Source organism: Terrapene carolina, unplaced genomic scaffold, assembly GCF_002925995.2.
Source record: "Terrapene carolina triunguis isolate 2854851 unplaced genomic scaffold, T_m_triunguis-2.0 Scaffold68, whole genome shotgun sequence".
Lineage (NCBI taxonomy): Eukaryota > Metazoa > Chordata > Testudines > Emydidae > Terrapene > Terrapene triunguis.
The window spans coordinates 40,645,103-40,668,967 of record NW_020664419.1 but is presented as its reverse complement, the minus strand read 5'-3'; the positions used below and the strand labels follow the sequence as shown (position 1 = coordinate 40,668,967).

General features: G+C 43.5%; 1 protein-coding gene across 1 annotated transcript in view; it reads left to right on the top strand.

The window, feature by feature from the left end:
- Positions 1-23,865, top strand: part of CFTR (CF transmembrane conductance regulator) — a 136,085-nt gene that overhangs the window by 99,628 nt on the left and 12,592 nt on the right. Inside the window, exons 22-24 of the mRNA XM_026648922.1 lie at positions 5-247; positions 2,684-2,839; positions 16,556-16,645. Coding sequence (XP_026504707.1) covers positions 5-247; positions 2,684-2,839; positions 16,556-16,645 — 489 coding nt within the window. The remainder of the gene's footprint in view (positions 1-4; positions 248-2,683; positions 2,840-16,555; positions 16,646-23,865) is intronic.

Here is a 23,865-nt window from a genome sequence, read left to right as displayed (position 1 = left end):
CCAGATGCGGTCTGTAAGCCGAATATTTAAATTCATTGACATGCCAAAAGAAGAAACAAATAACACTAAGCCACTAAAGGATGACCAGCTTACAGGGGTCCTCATAATTGAAAACAAGCATGCAAAGGAAGAGAAGCCCTGGCCATCCGGAGGCCAAATGACTGTCAAGAATCTCTCAGCGAAGTATATTGATGGAGGAGCTGCTGTATTAGAAAACATTTCTTTTTCAATAAGTCCTGGACAGAGGGTGAGATATTGTTTTGTCTTGTTTGAACTGACTTCAGTTAAGTTTATCCCCAAAAGTCCCTTTATGAGACAATTGAATTACTAAATTGTTGGCTGACTGGTAAATTTCTAATAAACAAAAACAGGAAATAGCTGCACCAACACAGGGTAATTATCTAAATCACCTAAAAAAGGAATGAGGTTTCCATTTGTTTTTAATAAGAACTTAGCTGTGAAGTTATTAGATACAGGTAGAAAATTGAGGGGACAAAATAGCTCAGAGCTGCTAGAAATCCTAAGAGTGGTTACAGCTCAGTGAAGTATGATAAGGACTTGTTTGGGGTGTGAAAGTAGAGAGTATTGATTACATACCTAAGTAATAGTTCACCAAGTTCTATTCCTGCACACGAATTTGGCTGCTTTCTCTGTTTGTGCTTCTCCCTGGCTGGAGGGAAGTTTGCTAATAAAGAGAGATTTTGGGGGCAGACTGACCCAAATAGAGCACAGAAGAATACAGGATGATGTGCCAACAGTAATGCATCACTAGCTCTAGTATTCAGAGGAATGTGAGCTCCGAACCACTCATCTGATGTGTAAAGCTGTCTTCAAAGGGCCGTACAAACATTAACTCACCTTCACTGCCCATTGAGCCCAGATTCAGGAAAGCATCCCTTTTCAGGAAAGTCCCATTGAAGTCCAGTAAATACTTTCCTGAATCAAGGCCCCAGTGAGGAAGATGTAGGTAGGTTTAACCCCATTTCGTAGCTGAGGAAACAGAAACAGAGAGGTTAAATGATGTTCCTAAGCCACACAGTGAGACAGATCTCTACCTGCTGTAAGCTGCCATAGCTCCATTGACTTTAATGGAACTATACTGATTTACACCAATTGAGGAGCCAAAGATTGGAACTCTGGAGTCTGACTTCTTTTAGTTTCGTCCTCTAAACCACTCTCCCTCTGGATGAGATGTGCTCTGTAGGATACCTAACGTATGGGTGGTGGATTAAATTTCACTTCACTTACTACCTGGAAAATGATTGATGCCAAAGGATAATGAAAAGGAAAGATTTTGTATGTGCAGTAGAGAGATGGGCATAAAGCTGCATTGCAATTAAAACAAGGATCCCTTTTACAGCAGTGCGCCTAAGAAGTTCATTCCAGTTTCAGAGGTTTTCCCTTTACTTGAAATGGTGACTACCACTAGAACTGGTAATGTCTCTAGAAGCAGAATGAGCTTTAAGTGCACCACGGTATTTTACCTTGCAGCTAGATCCTTGTAAGATCCCCCTATTGAGGATAATAGAAATAAGCATGAGAGATAGGAGATAAGAGAGGCCAAGTATCTACTGTGCTTTTTAACTCGATGGTAGCAGCGGGTGCTTAGCCCTCACTCCTCCCTCAGAGTCAGGTCTGATGCTGTGTTGTTCACTTTACAGGGAGGGTCCCGAACAGCAGGAAATTTCCACCACTTCACTTCCAAAATTGTCTTGTTCCCATCTGCCAAAACAGCCTTTGCTCAGATTGCACAGCATTCGCTGTGAGAAAATACACTACAGTCAAAGCCATTAGTGTGTCAACATTTGCCAACTGTTCCCACAGGTATTGCCTATTCTAAGTATAGGGGATAAGATGAGGTAATCTTGAATTCCACTGTGTGGGAAATGCAAACTATTTAAATAGCAACCAGTGTTTTTAGGAAGTATCAGATCCTTCTGCTGTGGCATAATGTCACAGAAAGAAGTGCACCCGGTTTAAAGAAAAAGAGGGCCTCGTTGTGGCCCTTCCTGCAGAATCCAGCCTTAATAAGGAAGAGATTGTTTTGCACAAGTCTGATGGTCATGCATTTAGAAGTTCCTTCTTTAATTGATGTTGTGTCATCTGCAGTATTTTGTCAGCCCTGCTAAGTTATGGAGAAACCAGAACACGTATTGCAACTGTAACATAGTGCCAGAGTCTGATCTCACTGATGCCAGTATCAATGAGGAGCAAAGTCATCAAAGTCAATCAAGTTACCCCAGTGTAAGATCAGAGTTAGGCCCATCTTAACAACGTTGCTGAAATACAATACATACTTGTTTTCATTTGTTTGAATTTTAAGGTCTTTTCTGAAGGGGGATCCACTACAAAATGGAAGGAGAAGGGCTGTAGGGAGGATGGGTAATAAATAAGGGTAATGGATAAGTACATTTGTGCTCTTTGGCTAAACGCAGAAGGACAGATTCTCTCCTTGGGTAGCTAAATGAGGTTACACAAAAGTAAGAGCAGAATCTGGCTCAGTGTTTCATATCTCTGCTGAGGTCCTTTACCTTTCCCAAAAACAATGGTAATACACATCCTATCCTACTAAGTTCTGTATGGGATAGTCCTTCAGTTGTGCTGCATCCTTTCTTTGTGGTTAATGCATGAACAATATTAAGCAAAGGAGTCTCCATTCACTTTGAATTATTTAATATTGCAGGTGGGTCTTTTGGGAAGAACTGGGTCGGGGAAAAGCACTTTGCTCTTTGCCTTTTTAAGGCTGCTGAATACAGAAGGAGATATGCAAATTGATGGCGTCTCTTGGAACACAATCACTGTGCAGCAGTGGAGAAAGGCATTTGGAGTTATACCACAGGTAATGACCAATGAAGTGACAAGGTTTTAAGTAAGATTTTCCCCAGTGTCGTACTTGGTTATTTTTCCATATGCAAACAGCAAACAGATATGTTGAGCCTAGCGTTAGTTGTTTTTAACTGAAAATCAAAACCAAGAACAAAAGTGTAGATTCCGTGAAAGAGCAATGTGTAGCTCTCTTCTGTAACAGGGCTCTGCCTTTCACCAGCAGCTTGCTGCAACTCTTATTGCAATTACTACAAAGGGAAAAGTAGAGTACACGCAGGAAACACAAAGCATCACAGCTTCACTGCCTGCTTACGCCCCTCATTGTTCCAAAATGCATTAGTGCCACTTGTAGAAAAGGGAAACCATCTAATTTGACATGGTTAGGGTTACCATATTTCAATACTGCAAAAAGAGGACACTCCACGGGGCCCCGGCCCCGCCCCAACTCCGCCCCTTCCCCGCCACCGACCCTGCCCCAACTCCACCCCTTCCCCAAAGTCCCCACCCCAACTCCACCCCCTAGGGTGACCAGATCACCCAGGTCAAATATCGGGATGCAGGGGGTGGGGGGGTGCAGAGCAAAAAAACAAAAGAAAAAATGGCAGCAGAGCGAAAAAAAACCAACAACACCCCCGTCCCCCATTCCTCCTCCCTCTGCAAGCGCTGGAGGGAGGCCCGGGAGACACAGGGGAGCGCGGGGCCGGGGTGAGTGTGAGTCCAGCCTGGCCCCGAGCAGGCAGGACTCGGGCGCGGTACCTGGAGGGAGAGTAGAGGGGCGGCCCGCAGGGCCAGCCGGCGGCTGTTCGTTCTCCCCACCTGGGCAGCCGGACTCAGGATCAGCCGCTGCTGCAGCTCCCACTGCTGCAGGGGGAGGAAGCAGCCAAGCACGTGGCGCTCGGTGGCTGCGGCTCTGGCGCCTGGGGCGTGAACCCACTGAGCCCGGGCCTGCTGTGGGGCCAGGACCCAGCAGCACGCACGCTGCGCCCAGCCCCTGGCCAGTCGCATCTGGGCTGGCTGCCCAGCTGGTGCAATCCCGTGGGCGGCCCCGGGGCGGAGGCATCGGCAGCCCCGTTCATTCCCTGCGGGACCCGAGCAGGACAGGGGGCTGGGGCCTGCTGCCCCCACGCTAGGGCCGCCCGCGGGATTGCACCAGCTGGGTCCCCGCAGCAGGCCCGGGCTCAGGGGGTTCACGCCCCGGGCGCCAGAGCTGCAGCCGCCGAGCGCCACATGCTTGGCCGCTTCCCCCCGCGGCAGTGAGAGCTGCGGCAGTGAGAGCTGCAGCAGTGAGAGCTGCAGAAGAGGCTGCTCCCGAGTCCGGCTGCCCAGGTGGGGAGAACGAACAGCCGCCGCCCGGTCCTGGAAAGTTGGAGCCTGGGGAGGAGGCGGTCCCTTTACCATGCCTCCCTATTTTCCCGGACATATCCTGCTTTTTGGAAATTCCTCCCCGACGGGGATTTGAGGACCAAATGCTGGACATGTCTGGGAAAATCCGGACGTATGGTAACCCTAGACATTGTGATGTCACCTATTGTCTTTTAAAGCCTCTATATTACATTTTAATGAATTTGAATTATAGTTCTTGCACATTTCCCTTTACAAATTGGTAGCCATACTGCCATTAACTTTCCTCTCACTTTAGTGGCCTGGGCTCAGTTGATTGTTAGATTGAGGGCTGGCTTATATCCATCTATGGCAGTGGTTCTCAACCTTTCCAGACTACTGTACCACTTGCAGGAGTCTGATTTGTCTTGCGTACCCCAAGATTCACCTCATTTAAAAATTACTTGCTTACAAATCAGACATAAAAATACAAAAGTGTCACAGCACATTATTACTGAAAAATTGCTTATGTTCTCATTTTTACCATATACTTATAAAGTAAATCAATTGACATACAACTATTGTACTAACATTTCAGTATATGCCATATAAAGCAGTATAAACAAGTCACTGTCTGTATGAAATTTTAGTTTGTACTGACTTCGCTAGTGCTTTTTATGTAGCCTGTTGTAAAACTAGGCAAATATCTAGATGAGTTGATGTACTGCCTGGAAGACCTCTGCGTACCCCTGGTTGAGAACTACTGATCTATGGTACTTATATAGCAACAATTCTCATACTATCTGAGCCCTTGACTATCATAATGCATTTATCCTCACAACATCCCTGTGAGATAGAAAGTACTAACACTTTACAGATGGGGAACTGGGGCAAAGAGATACTAAGACCTAGATTCCCAAAGGTATTTAGGCTTCTAACTTTTACTGAAATCAATTGAAGTTAGGAGCCTAAATACCTTTGAGGATCTGGGCCTAAGCAACCTGCCCAAGGTCACACAGCAAGTCTGTGGAGGAGCAAGGAATTGAATCTGTGTCTCCCGAGTCTCAGGCTAGCACCATCCTTCCTCTCTGGTTATATTAGTATGCTACCTGACTGGGAAATGAACATTATTTGGAGTGAGTAAGTAAAATATTATGTAGTAGAACTAAAAATAAAGTGTAGTGATTGGTCATTGTAACAGGAGGAGAGAGAACTATGACAGATTCAACATCATGCTTTTTATTTTATTGATGAGAATTGTTAGCCCTCTCCAAAAATGTTGACTGAGAACTTCTTGTATTGGCATTTTTATGTGTTTTGAAAGCTTTATGCTGCATGAGTTTTCACTTACATACAGGATTTATCTTCAGTCCTTAGCCAATCATTTGAGTGACGCAGTAGAATTAAATTAGCAATAGACTACAATCTTACCAGTAGACAGATATACACAATATCAGAAGGCAGAGAACTACAGTAGGCCAAGTTACAGCTAAGCCGCCTACACCAGAAGGGGGATTCACCGAGTGGAGGATAGGTAGTGTTTCCAATATCACGCACGTCCATGATGGGGAAGCTATAGTTCTTCCTGAGGACTCCATAGGAGCTTCACTGCTTCCAGATACTGAATCAGTGCAGTCCTTAGCCAACCAGTTTGGTTCACTTTTTAGCCAGCACCACCCACTCTTTAGCCTTCACTGGGCCATTATTTCTCCCCAGCACAGAGAGGTTGCAGCAGCTTCCTACCACCACAGCCTTGTCCCCTAGCAGACTTTCCACCACCAGCATTAACCACTAGAGTAAGCTGGACCCCATTGTGGACCAGTGTTTCTGTCACTCAAGTGGCAAGCTGTGACTATCGCAGAGACTTAGGGTATGTCTACACTGAACACTCTTTATGGCAGTGTGTAGAATACATACGCTGCATGCCTCCCTAGCACGGGTATAAATAGTAGTGTACATGGTGAGGCTCAGCTTAGATGAGTAGAGTAAAGACATGCCAAAACTTCAGTGTATGTACCCTACGTGACTCATTACACACCCAGCAGTGCCTCCCCGATATACACTGCTATTTTTGGAAGTGTAGTGTCCTGCTGCCTCCCTGCTCCCGGAGCCTTTCCCCATCACAGAGAAAGGCTCTGGCAGTAGGGAAAAGCTCTGGCAGGAGGGAGGCAGCGGGAAAGGTTCTAGAAGATCCCTGCTGTTGGAGCCTTTCCCTGCTACCAAAGTCTTTCCCTGACACATGTAGCTACACACCGCGGTATGGATGCAGCCGGCTTTTCACTGTGGTGTGTAGCTACACGTACCCTACATGCCACCGCAAGTGGTATGCTGTGTAGACATAGCCATAGTATTACATCAGCATTTGCTGGTTAGCAAGTGAACAGGTGAAATACTTTCAAATAGCTGTAAAGATTGAGGGATCTTCACAAACTCTTTCATTAAAAAGGACTCTGTCAGGTTACTCATTTTTAAAATAAGGAGTTCATTCCTAGCTATTTAGACTAATACAACCCAGGGCTCTAACTTTATTTCCTTTCTTCATTTGGGTACATGGGCCAAAATCTGCTCTCCATTACACTGAAATAAAACTGGACTAATTGCATTCAAGTGACTGGAATGACTCCCGATTTGCCTCAGTATAACGGAGAGAAGAATTTGACTCCTGTTGATGGGTTGCTAATGAGTGCTGAGCATATGTAGCATTGTCTTCTCTGTGGTTATGGGGGAAAAATAGCTGAAATGCTCATTTTGGTGAGCATCAGGAATGGCTTAGATTTTGCAAACACAAAATGGAGGCACAACATTTTTTTCTACTTCTCTTGTCTTTTTTCAGATTCTGACATTCTTTGTGATTCCGCTCCCCCTCCCAATACAAGTATTTCAGCATTAGAGTTCATACTTTTCTTTAAGAAAAATACGAAGTAGCCTTTTCCTGCTGCTAAGCTACACCCTTTCCCAGATGGAACCAAGAACCATATTGCATAACTTCCTAGTCAGATTCTTTTCCTGTCTGTGCTTTGTTGACAGCCTGGTTGGTCATACTCTGCCTACTGATCCCAGACTCTGCTGGTAAGCTGCCCTCTGGTTAGCTGACTTATCTCCTGTTTTCTCCCCCCTTCATCGCTTTGTTTCTTCATCTCCCCTTGTTTGACTGTTTCATCTCATAAGCTCCCTTATTTTCCTTTGTCTCCGGCCTGGTCTCCATTTTAACGGTTTACCAACATAGCTATGTTAGTTAGGAGTGGGAGGGTGGGGAGGAAGAATAAAATCTCTAACCAATACAGCTGTGCCAGCAAATGCCCTAGTGTAAACGCAGTTATACCAGCATAAAATGTCTTTCATTTAGGAGATAGTATAAGCTTTACCGGCAAAAATTCATTTGCTACTGTAACCTGCATCTCCCCTAGAACAGTTTGCCAATATAACTATACCAACAAATCCTTTCTAGTGGAAATAGGTGAAACAAGTTAAAAAAAAAATGAAAAGTAAAAAAGTGAATGCCAACCAGAGGAGTTCTGCTCATATGCTCCTAGTGAAGCACAGTGTCAGTCAAGGGTATGCAAATTTATAACAAAAAATACACCAGCTCTGAGGTAGCATGTCTAAATTGGCAACAGATAAAGAGGAACCAAAGAAAGGTGTTAGAAACTGAGTAAATGGCAGTTTATTTCATGCTTCCCCCCCAAAAAATCCTTATCACCCACCCGAAAATCCCCTCCCTAAAAAAATCCCTATCACCCACCCCAAACCTCACTCCCATCCCCACCGAAAGGTAAAGGAGTGCAGTATTCTCTAGGGGGTAGGACAAAGAATTTAGCATCAGGAGGCCTGGATCCTACTTCCAGCTTTGTCCCAACTATATAAGCTTGTGCAAGGAACATAACCTCTGAGTTCCATTGTTTCTCCATCTGTCAAATACAATAATAATATTTATTCCTCCGTAAAAGGGCACAAGATCTGTGGATGAAAGGGACTATTATTATTATCCATATCTTTTGGTAGCACTTACAGGCTCCAAGCAGGTATCAGGGGTTCATTGTGCTAGGCACTGTACAAACAAGTAAAACAGACATTCCCTGGCCCAGAGAGCTCACAAGACATAACATATGGCTAAAGACACACAGAGGTAGGGGACAAGGTAATAGTGAAGGTGGGTACACTTAAGTAGTCTCAGTGGTTATGGTAATCACAGTGCAAAGTATTATTAATAAAAGCCTTTCAATGACAGTAGCCAAATACCCAAATAAATAATAGAGGCACTAATGTAAAAACAAACTTGATTCTGCAGCTGTTAGCAAAATACAATAGACTGAGATGCCATTAGTTGTATAACCTGCTCCTCCACTAGCCAAAAACATGGGCTAGTTGTTAAAAGTTATGCATGTAGTACAGTTTTAAAGTGCTTTTAATGTGGACATTTAAAGAGAATCCAGTGCCAAAAAAACATTATCTTTAGCCTCTTAAATAAAGTTGCATGGCCTGTGGGCCGGGCTGCCAGGCCCCTACCAGGTCTGTACTGCACTTGGGGCTCCTGTCCTCAAGCCCCACAGTCAAACACTGAGCACTTGCTATAAAACTGCACGTTAATCCTCAGAAATGCCCAACTACAGAGTGAGATTAGCTCTCCGCCAGCACCCTCCCTGTAGGGGGAAAAATATTACATATACCACGCAGCCTCTTCCACCAAGAGAATAAAGAGACTTTTGTTCTCTATCCTTCATCTCAGGGGGTTGTTTATCCCCTTCCTGGAATCTGGCCTACAACAACCCACAGATAATCAAAGTCCTAGAGAGGGCTGTTTAAACAATGTAAGAACATTGGAAGGGCTGATTTTTTCTACACTACCAATCACCCCATGACAACCTTCCCTTCTCCTACCATCCCCCATCTTTGCCATTTCTTAAAATGGGGTGGGGGTGGGGGTGGGGGTGGGGGGAGGGATAGCTCAGTGGTTTGCGCATTGGCCTGCTAAACCCAGGGTTGTGAGTTCAATTCTTGAGGGGGCAATTTGGGGATTTAGTTGGGGATTGGTCCTGCTTTGAGCAGGGGGTTGGACTAGATGACCTCCTGAGGTCCCTTCCAACCTTGATATTCTATGATTCTATGATAATGGAAGGCCTCAGTTGCCCTGTGGCATACCTTTCTACAGATGATTGCCAATGGTTGCCCTTTCTACAGATGAGGGTTCCTGCAGTGAATCACACCAGTGATCCATCTAATCAGGCTCCCCCTCTCTGACAGTGGCTAATAATACACCTCTACCCCAATATAACGCGACCCGATATAACGCAAATTCAGATATAAAGCAGTAAAGCAGCACTTTGGTGGATCAAAGCAAGTTCAATATAACACGGTTTCACCTATAACACAGTAAGATTTTTTGGCTCCCGAGGACAGCATTATATCGGGGTAGAGGTGTAGATGCTACAGTGGAAGATGCAAGAAACCAAACAGGGGACAGTATGGAATAGCTGCCCAGAGGGGAAGTTTCTTCTTATCCCTCATCAGTTATTAGTTGGCTTTTGCCCTGGGGGTTTATACCCTTCTAGAATATTTTTTGAAAACTTTAATGTGAAGCAGTAACTTGGGATATCTGGTTGTTTGAAGTGTGGTCCCAGTGTACCGAGACCCACCTCATTATTCAGGGCAGGCTTACTAGCCCACCTCCAGTTACATCCCATGATTTACAGGCCTGTGCATTCAATAAGAGTGGGCAGCCAGGTCCAGTCTCGATGTCATTAAGTTAGCTTGTGCACTGTCATTCATAGAAGTTACACCTCAAGGTATATGACTTAGTTAAATTAAGAAATGGCCTCAGATATTGAGCCAGTTTGGATCTGAGCATACTGTGAGGTTGGGGCCTGTTTCTCATTAGAATAAAATGAAGAGGAGCCTGAGAACAAAATTAAGGAGTATAGGCAAGGGAACGGCATCATTGAATGATATGTAGAGAGTGAGGCTCTTATTCTGATATTTCCTTGATCACATCAAATGTGATCATGATGTCCTATTTCAGGCCTTTTGGCAGTGTGGTACAGTATATCACATACAATTTTACAGATTTAAATGCCCAATATATATTAAAAGAAATCAGACATGGAGAATAGGTTAAATATACTCTAATGAAAAGTGATGATACCTTTTGTTCTTACATCCCCGCCCCCACACGCACTTCATTTTATAGGAGTTAAGAAGGAAAAGTGACATTTACCAGTTTCCAGCTCAAATGGTGGTTTGACTTTATACTATTCAACCTACTTCCTTCCGTATCTCTCTTTATATTCCTGAGACCATTTCCTTTCAGAGTTCATAGGCAGGGCTGTTATACAGGGTTCCAAGTAGCCTCTGTAAAATGCAGAAAGCTGAAAAGTGCAACTCCCCATAGATCCCCATAGCAAGGGTTTTGCAAAGTCTGAAATCTTGCAGTGGATCCAGGGAAATCAGCATTACAATACAGTGGGCCATCTGCTGCCTTAGATCCATGTGCAGAACTCCTATAGAGATCAGGAAAGGCTCCACATGCTTACTGAGGGCAACATAGAGATTGTTTCCTGCTCTGAGGGTTCAATCTTGCAAGGTACTTAGCACCTTCAATTCCTGATGAGATCCATGGGAGATGAGGGCAATTAGTATCTTCAGGGGTTGCTCAGCACCTTGCAGGACTAGGTCCTGAAAAGCTTGCAGAAAGCCCTACAGTTTTCAGTGCTTTTATCTTCCAATTCTCTGTTGTAAATATTTTAAAACTGATGAAAGCATTCACAGATGCCTGTGAAACCAGAACATTTAAACCTTTTCATATGGAGATTAAAAGGACACCCTCAATTTGAAAAAAATCACATTTCCATCTGAAAATGTTTTACCTGCTCCCATGATGATAACCTCGAAGATGATTGAAAGAGAAAAAAAATTCTCTTTCAGTTTGCTTACTTTCTTCCAGTGACTGCACTTTATGTGTAGTCACTGTCACTGTTTTACAATGAAGCATGCTCTTCCTCAATTCCAAAACCTGTGAGAGCGTGAGAGAGTTGGCCAGGAGCAGCAGCAAAGCTGGAAGCAGAATGGATGAGTAGACCTGACGATTCCATTGTGCAGCAACTTTCAAAGTTAGTTTTCGTTTCACGTTGGAATGAAAACTAAACCCTTCAAATGTTTTCACAAAGGGCGTGCACATGTGTAGATAGAGGGCCCTGGCCTGGGGTAGTCCCATCTTCAAGTCCCTGCTTTGCTTGATTCAGAGCAGGATTTCCATCCCAGATCACTCAAAATCATGAAGAGCAGGTCCTGGAACCTGGGTCTTCCCCATTCTAGACCAGTACCTAACCACCAGGGAGTCTAGCTGTCAGCCTTCCTGATGAAAGTTTTGTCAATATCAGTATGCTCGGAAGAAACATTTCCCCACAATTTGATTTTGGCAAAAGTGTTCTGACCAGCTCTACTGAAGAGGCAGTTGGCTAGAGCATGTACAGAGAGAAAGGGCAGGGTGGAGGAGTGGTGGGCCTGAACAAGTTTAGGGTTATTCTTCTTGGCTCACCTACACATTGGCAGAAATATCCTTATACATATCTTTAAGGGTAAAAGAAAAAAACACACACACACCAGAGTACACAATTTAAAGGATACTATATCAGAAGAGTGAATTTAAATGAATTCAAATTGTCAGTGTCCCAATAAATAACCGGAAGAATAATGTACCAAACTCGAGATTATTAGGTCAAACATTCACTAGGCCTTGCAATATTTTACACATGTTATTTATACCAAGACACTATTTTCCAGAATCTTAATGGCAGGGCAAGTATGGTTTGTCAGGTAATTGATTCAGACAGCTAATTCCTGACCTAATTTTTTTTTCAGGTATTGGTGGTGGATATATCAGGAATTTTTAAAGGTTCATTCTTTAGGCTAGGAGATATTTCCCCAACTTAGTATTTCATGTAATATCAATATGCACAATAATGCCAAACTTTACAGGGAAAAAATCTCTTTTCTTTCCCAGTCTCAAAGTTAAAACTCAGAAGATACAAAAATACAATTTATATTCTGATTATAACTCTTCATGAATGCAAATATACATGCAAGTACTTGACTCTTACCACTTATTAATGAAATAAATTTAGTGAACATCATCTAGACCAGCACAAACTTATTGGCTGGCCTGTGACAAGGGACAGTGTCACTTGCGGGAAGGAAATAGGTTTAGGGAAACATGGCAGAACTTGTTAAACCCATTCATGTCCCAGTCCCAAAGGGACATTTTTAAGGTCTCAAAATCAGGGTTCCAAGAGCTGTGTAGGGTGCCTTGGTTCTCCTCCTATAACAAATGGTTCCTCTCATTGGGCCAATCAAACTAATCTGTCTGCCTTTGTTGGGATACGAGGGAAACTTGGAAAAAGCCTGAGATCCCTTATAGACAGTATTTCCCCCTCCATATTCTAGAACAGAGTGTAGATGAAGGAGGAGGGTTGCTCTTGTCTATTATGTATAGGAAATGGTTATGCAAGAGGTTTTAGGTGTAAACTCCATTTTGCACTACATGTAATTACTAACTAAGGAGCACACTTCCTGGCTGGGTGACATGAGATTCCTGCTAGAAAACATACATGCAGCTATAGGTCTATATTTCTGTAACTGCATGGGTAATAACGGTAGCTATGTACACAAATGCCTATTTAATTGCCTCCCATTTTCAAATTTCACATTGTAATAAACCCACTGGTTCATTACTGAGCTAGGGAGAAAGGATTTAGCCAGTGTAAGGAGCTGTGTTAGCCAAGTCAATATCCAGCCAGAATCTAATCCCCAGAGTACAGAGAAGAAAGTATTCTGGAGTCAGAAGGGACCAGGCTGGGCTGAGAGACATACTGTGTGAGAGCTTGGGAGTTGGCAGCAGAGCTAAGGGCAGGCAGAAGGCAGCTTAAGAGCTGGGACTGAAAGCAGAGAGCTGGGCAGAGAAGCAACATGTTGCCACAGCACAGTGGCCTGCAAACAGGAGGTGTGGGGGCGGCTGCACATGGGACACCTTGGAGAATCGTGCTGCTGGGATTCCAACAAGACTCTTTATACCTTGAACTGGCCTGCCCCTAGAGTCTGCTTTAGGAATTGCGAGGTTGCTCTTCTGTTGTCATTAAGTAACCGTAGCTAGGGTATTTGCACCTTTTAGGGTATGTCTACACTACCGCGGTAGTTCGACGGCTGGCAATCGAACTTCCGGGTTCGATTTATCGCGTCTGGTCTGGACGCGATAATTCGAACCAGGAAGTGCTCGCCGTCGACTGCAGTACTCCACCTCAGCGAGAGGAGTACCGCGGAGTCGACGGGGGAGCCTGCCTGCCGCGTGTGGACCGCGTCTGAACCGCGGTAAATTCGAACTAAGGTATGTCGACTTCAGCTACGTTATTCACGTAGCTGAAGTTGCGTACCTTAGATCGAATTGCGGTGTTAGTGTAGACCAGGCCCTAGTTTCCAGCAGTCCTGCAAAAGTAATACTCTATTACTCACATCTGTGAGTAGCCTCTGAAGGGCCTAGCACTTCCGTCTTCTACTCAGCATTCAACTCCAAGTCTGTGGTGCCCCTAGCACACTACCAGGCATCTAGAGGGGACTTTCATATGATAGCACTCAGTGATGTTCTTTTGAGGGGTCAGTTACAGTATTTGGTGGCAATTACCACCACACCTACTTACTACTGTATTTCTGCACTATTTTACCTTGACACTTGCCTATTGTAGGATGCCAATTCAGACTATAAACTGTAGATCATATCATCACCTTGTCAGTGCTCATCTAGGGTGATTTTGAACTGGTACCCAAGATGCAGAAGGTTCCATATCTATTACCAATCCCCCGAGACATCCAGTTCCCCATTTGCCAGGTTTTCTTGGTGCACTCATAACCAGCACAGAACTACCTATAGTTCACTAGCCATTTGTTCCCTTGAAACATCTAACATTTACAGTGGCTTCTTTGTAATTGGACTCCGCACTGCACATGTGACACTAACACAATATTTACACAAGTGAGCCCTGTATAGGTATGAAGGAGCTAGAAAGACGGAAACATCTTGCTGAACTGTGCAGGAAGCTGCCAGAATTCAGGACAATGCCGCACCTCATTTGGGAATAAAATGCACTTTTTTAGGTGCCATACTTTAAGGCAAAGATTTTTTGAAAGCAGCATTAACAGGAAAAGCAGCAGTTTCAGAACAAGAAGATACTGTACTTTGTGTGTGTTGCACTTGGGAAGGAATGCTAGTTAGGTGTTATGAACCTTTTCTAAAAACTGGTTTGTTCAGTTAACTTTTCTTCACTGCTGCAGGACTAAAATAGCTACTTTATTAGTTAACTATATGGCAAATGAAGTGTGTCTGAAGCCATACCAGACACAGTTTTCTCACTGCTGTTAGCTCCACAGTGCCCAATAGTCATAAGAATCTAATCCTGATGCAAATATGCTCATCACCACCAAGAACTGTGACCCCTTTACGGGTCCCTGCTGCCTGGAGTTATGAGGGAGGGGTAAAGGGGACATCACTTTAGCTGAGCAAGAGGGAACTGGAAGCCCAGCTTAGTTGGAGTACATTGTTCTACCAGCTTACCCAGGGACTTGGGGAGCACATTTATACTCTTTGCCCTCCAGACAGAATCCTCTCTTGCACTGACCAGCAGTGCAGGAACCTCATTTAAGCACCTCCAGTGAGACCAGAGTGGGACTCAGCACCGGCTTCTCATTTCTGGAGCCCTGAATAGCACCAATTTATATCTGAAATCTTTGAATTAAGGCTATTTGAACACATATCAAAACCACTTTGGAATTTGACCAAAGGCATCATATAGTAATTCATCTCTAGGGTATCCCGAGGACTGGAGTCCCAGCTACACCTCAGGTTATGATTGTGCTTGTTTGGTCAAACTATGTGGGGAATCCTGTGTATTCCCCTAGCCAGACCTGCTTTTAGCTAATGTTATCAGTGTCCCACTTTTAGAAGCATCAAAAGACACACTAAGGCTAAAAGTCAGTTTCTGCAAGAAATTAAACAGTTGTAATCACTTTCATTTCAAAATATGTTTCTTTTAAATAAACATTTCCAATAGGAAGACAAAAGGGATGAAGAGACAATAATTGGCTCTCAGCTTTATCTACAACTAATATTTGTTCAGTGTGCACAGGGAAAGGAGCCAAAACCATTATAATATTTCCCATTAAGATACTGTGACATTCATTGACAGTGAATTCTGTCTGCTATAGGCAATAAGGTGTATCAAGTGACACAGCAGGTATCACATTAGTTTCATCTCATTAGGAATAGTTGTGCAATCTCAGTGCCATTTGAAGTACAGTATTTGATTTCTGTCAGAATCTAATACACCCTTATAATGTAAAAAGAGATTAAGCAAATATTTAATTTCAGCTGTGCCATCACTTTCCAAACTACAAACTTCACTATAGCGTCACTACAGTGATGGAAGTGGTTCTCCCATCAGCATAATTAATCCACCTCCCTGAGAGGCAGTGGGTAAGTCGACAGAAGAATTTTTCTATTGACTAGCGCTGTCTACACTGGGGGTGGACTTTTCACACCTTTGAGCAATGTAACTGCGTCGACTTGACTTTTGGGTGTAGACCTGGCCTAAGAGATGTTCACTTATACCTGTAAAAATAAGAAAGGGAACTGCTTCTGATCACATTGAAGTTAAAGGCAAAACTCCTACAGACTTCAGTGGGAGAAAGATCATTCTCAAGATTAAGAAATCTCCAGCCTCTCCACACACCCCTCCCTGACAGGCACACAAAAGAGCAGAAGAAAGCGTCAGTTGTGCAAGACTCCTGTATAAATGGATTATTGCTATTCCTCTCATGACTCAGACTTTGCTATGTGCTGAGTATCACTGGAACTAAACTGAGGCCCTGAACTGTTGTTAAGGTTACACTGGATTGCGGTGATACATAAGGAAGTGTTATGAAGCTCGGGTAACGTTTGGTTACAGCTGGTCAGTAAATGGATGTTCTGTTCCATAGGAAAACTCAAGTTTTTGAAAAAAAAAATTATCTAAAATCTGGACAAAAGCCCTGAATTTTGGGGGGCACTTAAATTCTGAAAAAGAATATTTTGAATTGATCTGGACTTGAAGAAGCATTTTATGTAATGTTTTAAAATATATAATGAAGTCAATTTCAAAATACAAAGTCATTTTGAAATGAAAAAAAAGTTTTGTTCAAAAAATGTCAAAATGGGATATTTTGACATTTTCAAAACTTTTTTCTTTCCAAAATGAATTTGTCAAAACTATTTTGTGAAAAAAAATTGGTTTAATTAAAACAGCATTTTCTGACAATTTTTTCCCCACCATCTACACTTTTGGTATGCTATGCAGTTTTAAAATGATTTCTTGTTTATTTTGTTCTCCCACAGAGAGTGTTTATATTTTCTGGGTCTTTTCGGAAAAACTTGGATCCTTATGGACAATGGAATGATGAAGAATTATGGAAAGTTGCAGATGAGGTAAAGCTGTTCAATATTATTTGTGTTGTTCATCAATATTATTTGTGTAACTCCCCTGTAATAAAGGGAGTTACAGTGGGAAGGAATTTAGCTCAATAACTATAAAATTATTATTTATGTAGCATCATACATAACACGGTGCTCAAACAAAAAACATTGTCCCTGCCCAGAAGAGTTTACAGTCTAAATAGGATAAGTATAAACCAAACAATTACAGGTTTAAATGGCAAGTATTAGGTGCTTCTATTTGACAGCTCTTATCAAGGCCATGTCTACACTATGGATACTATCGCAGCACAGTTATACCACCGAAGGGCTACAGTGTAGATGCTTCCTACAGTGACGGAATTTCCCCCCCCCCCCAATCACTATAGTTAATCCATCTCTCCAAGTGGTGGTAACTAGGATGATAGAATAATTCTTCTATCGACCTAACTGCATCTATACCATGAGTTAGATTGGCTTAACTATGGTATTCAGGGGCATGAATTTTTCACACCTTTGAGCAATGCAGCTAGGTTGATCTAAATTTTCTATGTAGACCAGGCCTAAGACAGTTTTGCAGATGGTCTTTCTAATAATTGTTCTTTCACTGCCTGATTGAAGAGAGAGTTAGAAATTTATATAATTACCCTTGCTTCTTGTTCCTTAAACCACCTGCTTTACATCACCAGGCCATAGCCTGCCATCAGTCTGTGGACTTCAAAGGAAGTTCTTTGCACAGACATGTTGTAGGCAGATAATTGACAACATATAGCCCACCCTTTGTAAACTGGAGTTTAAGTACTGAGCAGGTGATGTATCTTTTTAACAGTGACCACATCCCCTAGAAAGTCAGCTGCAGCCAATGTGTAAATTGCCTATACCCTCAGCAATGCTCGATTCTTCAAAGCTCAGCCCCAGTAAGGAGATGCTAAACAGATTTTGGGTTTTTCACTCACTCACCTTCTCCAATGCTTCTCTCAAAGCACTGGAATGGGTTACCTAGGGAGGTGGTGGAATCTCCTTCCTTAGATGTTTTTAAGGTCAGGCTTGACAAAGCCCTGGCTGGGATGATTTAGTTGGGGATTGGTCCTGCTTTGAGCAGGGGCTTGGACTAGATGACCTCCTGAGGTCCCTTCCAACCCTGATATTCTATGATTCTATGATTTTTTCATTATAATCCAAATCTCTTCTTTTCTCCTCCCAAACCTCTAAAAATACTCAGACTTGGTACTGTCTGTATGCAGTTCAGAACTGTCTGTGGGCGTTAAGTCTACCTGTTACTGTTCAGTGTATGACTTAACCACAACTGTAATTAAACAAAATGTAGCTCAAGTGGTTGTATTGTGTTACATTACATAGTGTCTTAGAAACAAAACATAGAGAAAGGTTAATACCTTGCTTATTACCCAACAAATCTGCTTTTGGCAGAGCCAAGTAGAGGAAAACATTAATAAAACTTGCATGCAACACAGTCTGCGTGCTCTGATCTATTATTTAGCATAGGTGAGGTTTCAGGATATAGCTCTGCTGGATGACCCAGCAAGAAACACAGATGAGGAAGTTTGTTTAGAAAATTCATTGCACCATTTATCATTCTGATGTTTTGCTGGTCATATTAAAATGTCACTAGAAGACATATTTTTCAATCAGAATCTTTAAAGATGAACTATAAAGTTGAAATGAAAAGCAACCTAATAGGTGCCTCGTATCCCAACTAGCAGGGCTGCCTTGGGGATAAGAATCAAAGACGGGCATTCAGCACAGTAATAAGTTTTAACTAATCTTTATCAAAAATGTTTTTCAGTCATTGCAATTCCCTAGCACTTCTTGGCTTACTAAAGACAACTCAGAATGCAGCATTTTGTGACATCACTCCTTCCAACACATGCAGCAACTTATGTCATGGAAAGATGCATTCTGGGATGGGATTAACAAACCCAGAAGTCCCATGGGAATGGAGGAAACATAGTGGAGCTTTAGATTCGATTTTACCAAACTGGTAGAAATTGATGGTTTTCTTGCTACATTGATGATTTGGTAATGTTCCTTCAAGCTCCCCAGGATACATAAACCCATGTTTTTAATGGAAAAGTTAGTACAAAGTTTCCTCAACTAAAGATAAGCTTGTACTATGCAAACCAGAGTCTCTATCCTGAAAACACTTGTATATGTTTAAATATATGCATATGAACAGTCCATGTATTTGTGTTCATGCATAAATTCTTGCAGGATTGGACCCCAGATGACTATAGTTTTATTTATGGGCAAAAATAACAGTACTATAGAAATCAAAATATGCTCAGAGCCAACTGTTATTAAAATATAAAAATATAAATAATGTACAGAGCATGGTAAGGATTGCCAATATTTCAAGACAATAGAACAAAAAACAAAACAAACCACAACCTTTGCACTTACCTTTCACTGTCTGGTATCTGCATATCTGACTGGATAATTAATTTATGGTACAGCATGGCCAATCCCAACAGTCTTTTTCCATCTTTATCACCACTAGTCTCTCCTTCCCTTGTTTCCATGGCAACCTCCAAGAGTCTGTGTCAAACATTAGGAGTCTCTCTCTCTTGAGGAGGGCCACACATCATTGTGTAGATTTAGTTCAAAAGGTGCCAGCTTCAGGATCCAGACAATAGTCGCCAACCTCTCTGGTCATTCTCAACTTTTGTGTAACCAGCAGCATAATTACCTACAAACCCAAAGGAACATACAGCCCAGAAATAAGCTGGACACACACCAATCACTTCTGGAACATAAGGAGGTCCTTCTCTGATGAGATTTTTGAACCTGCTTCCCCACAGTCCTGCTTAGGTGTCATTTAATGCTATTCAGAGTGGTTGTAAGATAGCTCTGGTAGCACTTCACACTTCACTTTGCACAGGTATAAGTGATGACTAAGGCTATGAGACCGTCACGGCGGTCACGGATTTTGTGCGTTTAGATGAGCCTCCATGACTTCAGCCCCCCCCCCCCTCCCCCCCGGCGGGGCTCGGGCTGTCAGCCACCTCACAGAAGGGCTTCAGGCTTTGATGATTTGTTTATTGGCCAGGACCTGTCTGTGACTTTTAATAAAAACACCCCACAACAAAATCTTAACCTTAGTGATGACAGGATACAACAAGGCAGTGAAGAGTTAGGTCCCGGCTCTCACTCTCTCCCCTTCAAAGAGAAAGCCAGCTCTTCCCATGAGCTCCTGATCAAGTGATGAGTATCACCTGTTCCCATTAGTGCAGATTCAGCAATGAACTTCTGCTAGTTCACTTTTCAGGAGCTCCATTTATCTGCTAGTCCTGATCAGACTCTGGGGCTTACAAATGGGGCCTTTATTCCCAAAGCTTCCTCAGTTCAGATCCAGGGCATTAATCTGTTCCTATGCCTTCTCTGGGGTTTCTTTCCATGCTAGACAATTGGGGGCGGAGAGTCTTGTGTCCAAGGGAGTGCTCCTGTAAAGCCCTGAAGATTTTGTACACCCCATTACATACCTCTTTCCAACAGTTTATCCCTGCCTCTGGCTCTCGCTACCTTCTTCCCCATTCATTATCAGTCCCCATTTTGTTTCTTCCCAGTCAGCTCTGCTCAATCACAACCTCCCTCAAACACCCCACCTGGCCACTGTCTCCCCTGCACCACTCACCCCATGGAATGGACAAGAGAGCCAGCCAACCAGCACCAGAAAAATTCTCTTCCCCTTTTTGTCTCCTGGACTTATGGCAACTCGGGTAGTGGGGCACAGTCTGCTTCCTGCATCCAGGGCTTGGCTGGATTTCTCTCCCTGCTCACAAAGTCCACAGCAGGAGGTTCTTTCTTTTTCTTCCCCACATTCCAGGGAAGGGAGCACCATAATTGTTCCTTCCCATCCCCCTAGACAGACTGTGGTGGAAGTTCCAGGGATGAGAAGTGGGAGTTGGTTAGTGGCTGCAGGTTCAGACTAGAGCTGATCAGAATTATTTTTTCTCCCTGTGGAAAATTTTGACTAAAATGATGGGGGAGGGTCCCACTTATGTCAAAACTTTCAATAGAAAAATTGAATTTTTATCCAAAAACTAATATTTATTTTTGAGTGAAAATTTTGGTTTCCAAATGGAAAAAGACACATATTTAAAAATTATTTTATATATTTATTGAGACATGCAGACACTTTCTGTGAAAACGTTAGTTTTGTCAAAAAACAATTTTCCAGTCACTAAAATTTGACATAACATTTTCAAGCAGGCGTAGCTGAGAGGGAAGAGCGATCTGGGCTCTCCTCACTTAGTCTTCTAGGAGCCTGCGAGTCCCAGGCATGGGACACTGCTCCCACTGCTGAATAGACAAGCAAATTCTAGTGGTGTTTTTTGGTTGGGAATTTCCTCTCCAGGTATAAACTAAAAAGGAGATTTTTAAAGAGCTAGGTCTTATTTACAACACCAAGAAGAATTTTTATTTGAAAGTGCATTGTTAGGGAGCAGCGGCCATTCTGGGACATAACACAAGGAGTCAGGAAATTCCCTTTAAGAAAAAAAAAACCCTGCCCTTCTCAGTTTTTTAGCATATAAAATAATAAACTGAAAAATGTAAAACAAAGAGCAGTGAAACAGAAATGTTACAGAATCATCCTATGCATTTTTAAAAAAAAAGGCCTGGTCTGATTGTGTATGGACTCTGTGCTCTCTTGAAAGCTGGTTTGTTAGAGAATGCTACAAACAGCTGATGTGACTTGGAGAGGACAACATAAAAAGAAAGTTAATTTTTACTTGTTCCTGTGTTAAATGCTTCTGCTCCACTTTAGCTGCTGCAGGGTGCAGTGAGGACATTCAGCAGCTACTGCTGAAGTCAACATCACTTTTAAACTTTCTTTGCAACTCACGTTTAAGATCAAGGGCCTAGATTCACAGTGGTACTTTGGCGTTGTGATGTTGAGTGTTGCAATGCTTAACTTTTGCCACTAGAACTCACTGCAATTTGCAAAGCCTGAGTTAGGTGCCTCGGCTCCCTATACAGTACAGGAGGAGAGAGAGGCACTTTAGAATGAAATCCACAAAACCCAGCATGCAAGTGGGGAGCCAACTAAGCTAGCAATTGGGAGATGCTAACAGGAATGTGTGCTAAACCCTGCCCCTGTCTCAGAGATAGTCATCTAAGTCTAGGTTGCATGGAGGTACCTAAATTGGCTAGCAATTCTGAGCTGTGAACCCTCTTTAGTATTAGGCATCTAAGGCATTGCCCCAAGGAGTTAGAATGGAAAGTTTCCTCATAACTTTTAGCCCAGTGGCTAGGGTACTGATCTTGGTTGCAGGAGACCCTGAGTTCAAGGCCCCCCCTTCACCTGATGAGGAGAAGGGATTTGAACTGGATGTGCCACTTCTCAGGTGCATGGCTTAGTCATCAGCCTATGGGATATTTTGATGTAGGTCTCCCTCAATCTCTCCTGTTGAAGCTGTTGCATTCTGGATAAATAATTAGAGTCATTTCAGCCAGAGAGAGAGAGAGCACACAAGCATGAGAATGGCTCCATAGCCTGGCTTTTAGAGCATTAACCCAGGATGTAGGTGACCAGGATCAAGTCCCCCTGCTGCAACCTTCACCCCCCCCCCCAGCTGTTTTGTGTGAACTCACCTGAGGACCTGATGCAGTAGCCAGCCTCCGAGCACACCTAGCAGCTCAGGCTCTGCCTGTGAGTAAGATGGCCAAGCACCTATCTTCCCCTGGTTTGTAAATTACTCTGTGGTTTAGGCAGGAGAAAAACGCTCAGATGCCTAGAGAGAGGCAATAGTGCGCATGCCCAGAGGCAGAAATATATTTGTCTGGGGAACTATACTGCAAAAACGTAGGCACCCACTGGGTTCAGCTGGATTTTTGTGAATTGCACTGAAGCCTGAAACTGACATTTAGGCACATAAACCTGGATTTAGGGACGTAAGTACTTTTATGGTTCAAGGTCAAAGTATGGAATGACTAAACTTGAACATTTTATTGTGGTGCTGATGTAACACCGATAGACTCTGGTTGTCTGTGGGCGGGATCGAACCTGGGATCTTTGGAGCTAAATGCATGAGCCTCTACTGCATAAGCTAAAAGCCACTTGTCTGTTTGCTAAGGCTCTAGCAGACTCATTAATCTCTAAGTGGTCTCAGTGACACTACACCACACCCAGGTGGTGTGTGGACTACGCTGGCACAATATTTCAGCATCACCATGTTACAGTGCCATGTAGACTCCCTAGGCCAAATTTTGCTCTCAGTCAGGCTATGTCTACACTACAAAATTAGGTCGGATTTATAGAAGCCGGTTTTATAGAAACCGGTTGTATGCAGCCGATTGTGTGTGTCCCCACATAAAATGCTCTAAGTGCATGAAATTGGCGGACCGCGTCCACAGTACCAAGGCTAGCGTCGACTTCCGGCGCATTGCACTATGGGTACCTATCCCACAGTTCCCGGAGTCTCCGGCGCCCATTGGAATTATGGGTTGAGATCGCAATGCCCGAATGATGCAAAGCAGTGCCGCGGGGGGTTCTGGGTACATTGCGTCAGGCCCCTCCCCTGCCGTCACAGCAACGGCAGACAATAGATTCGCGCCCTTTTTCCTGGGTTACCTGTGCAGACAACATACCACGCCAAGCATTGAGCCCGCTCAGCTCAGCTCACCGTCACCATATGTCTTCCGGGTGCCGGCAAACGTGGGACTGCATTGCTAAACAGCAGCAGCAGCTTACTGCCTTTTGGCGGTAGACGGTGCAGCATGACTGGTAGCCTTCATCGGCGATCGGGATGCTGGTAGCTGTGGGGCTGGCAGCCGTAGGGCTGCATTGCACCAGCCCCTTGCCTTTTGGCAGTAGATGGTTTATTACGACTGGTAACCGTCCTCGTCGGACAAATTTACATGTTGCCTGAAATGCTCATAGATTATTGTAGCCTGAGCGCCTTTACCGATCCTTCTGGCTACTGTACAGCATATATTGCTACACAGCAGCAACCCCTTGCCTTTAACCGTCCTCGTTGGACGATGATGGCTACCAGTCGTAGTATACTATTTTCTGCCAAGTATTGTCTGCTAAGCACCCAGAAAAGGCCGAGGGCGATCTGGGTGCTGGCAGACATGTGGCTGGCACACGTAGGGTTATATTGCTACCAAGCATCCAGACAATGCCGAGGGCTATCAGTCATGCTGCACTGTCGTCTTAAGATGTAAAAAATAGATTTGTTCTGTATTCATTTCCTTCCCCCCTCCCTCCGTCAAAT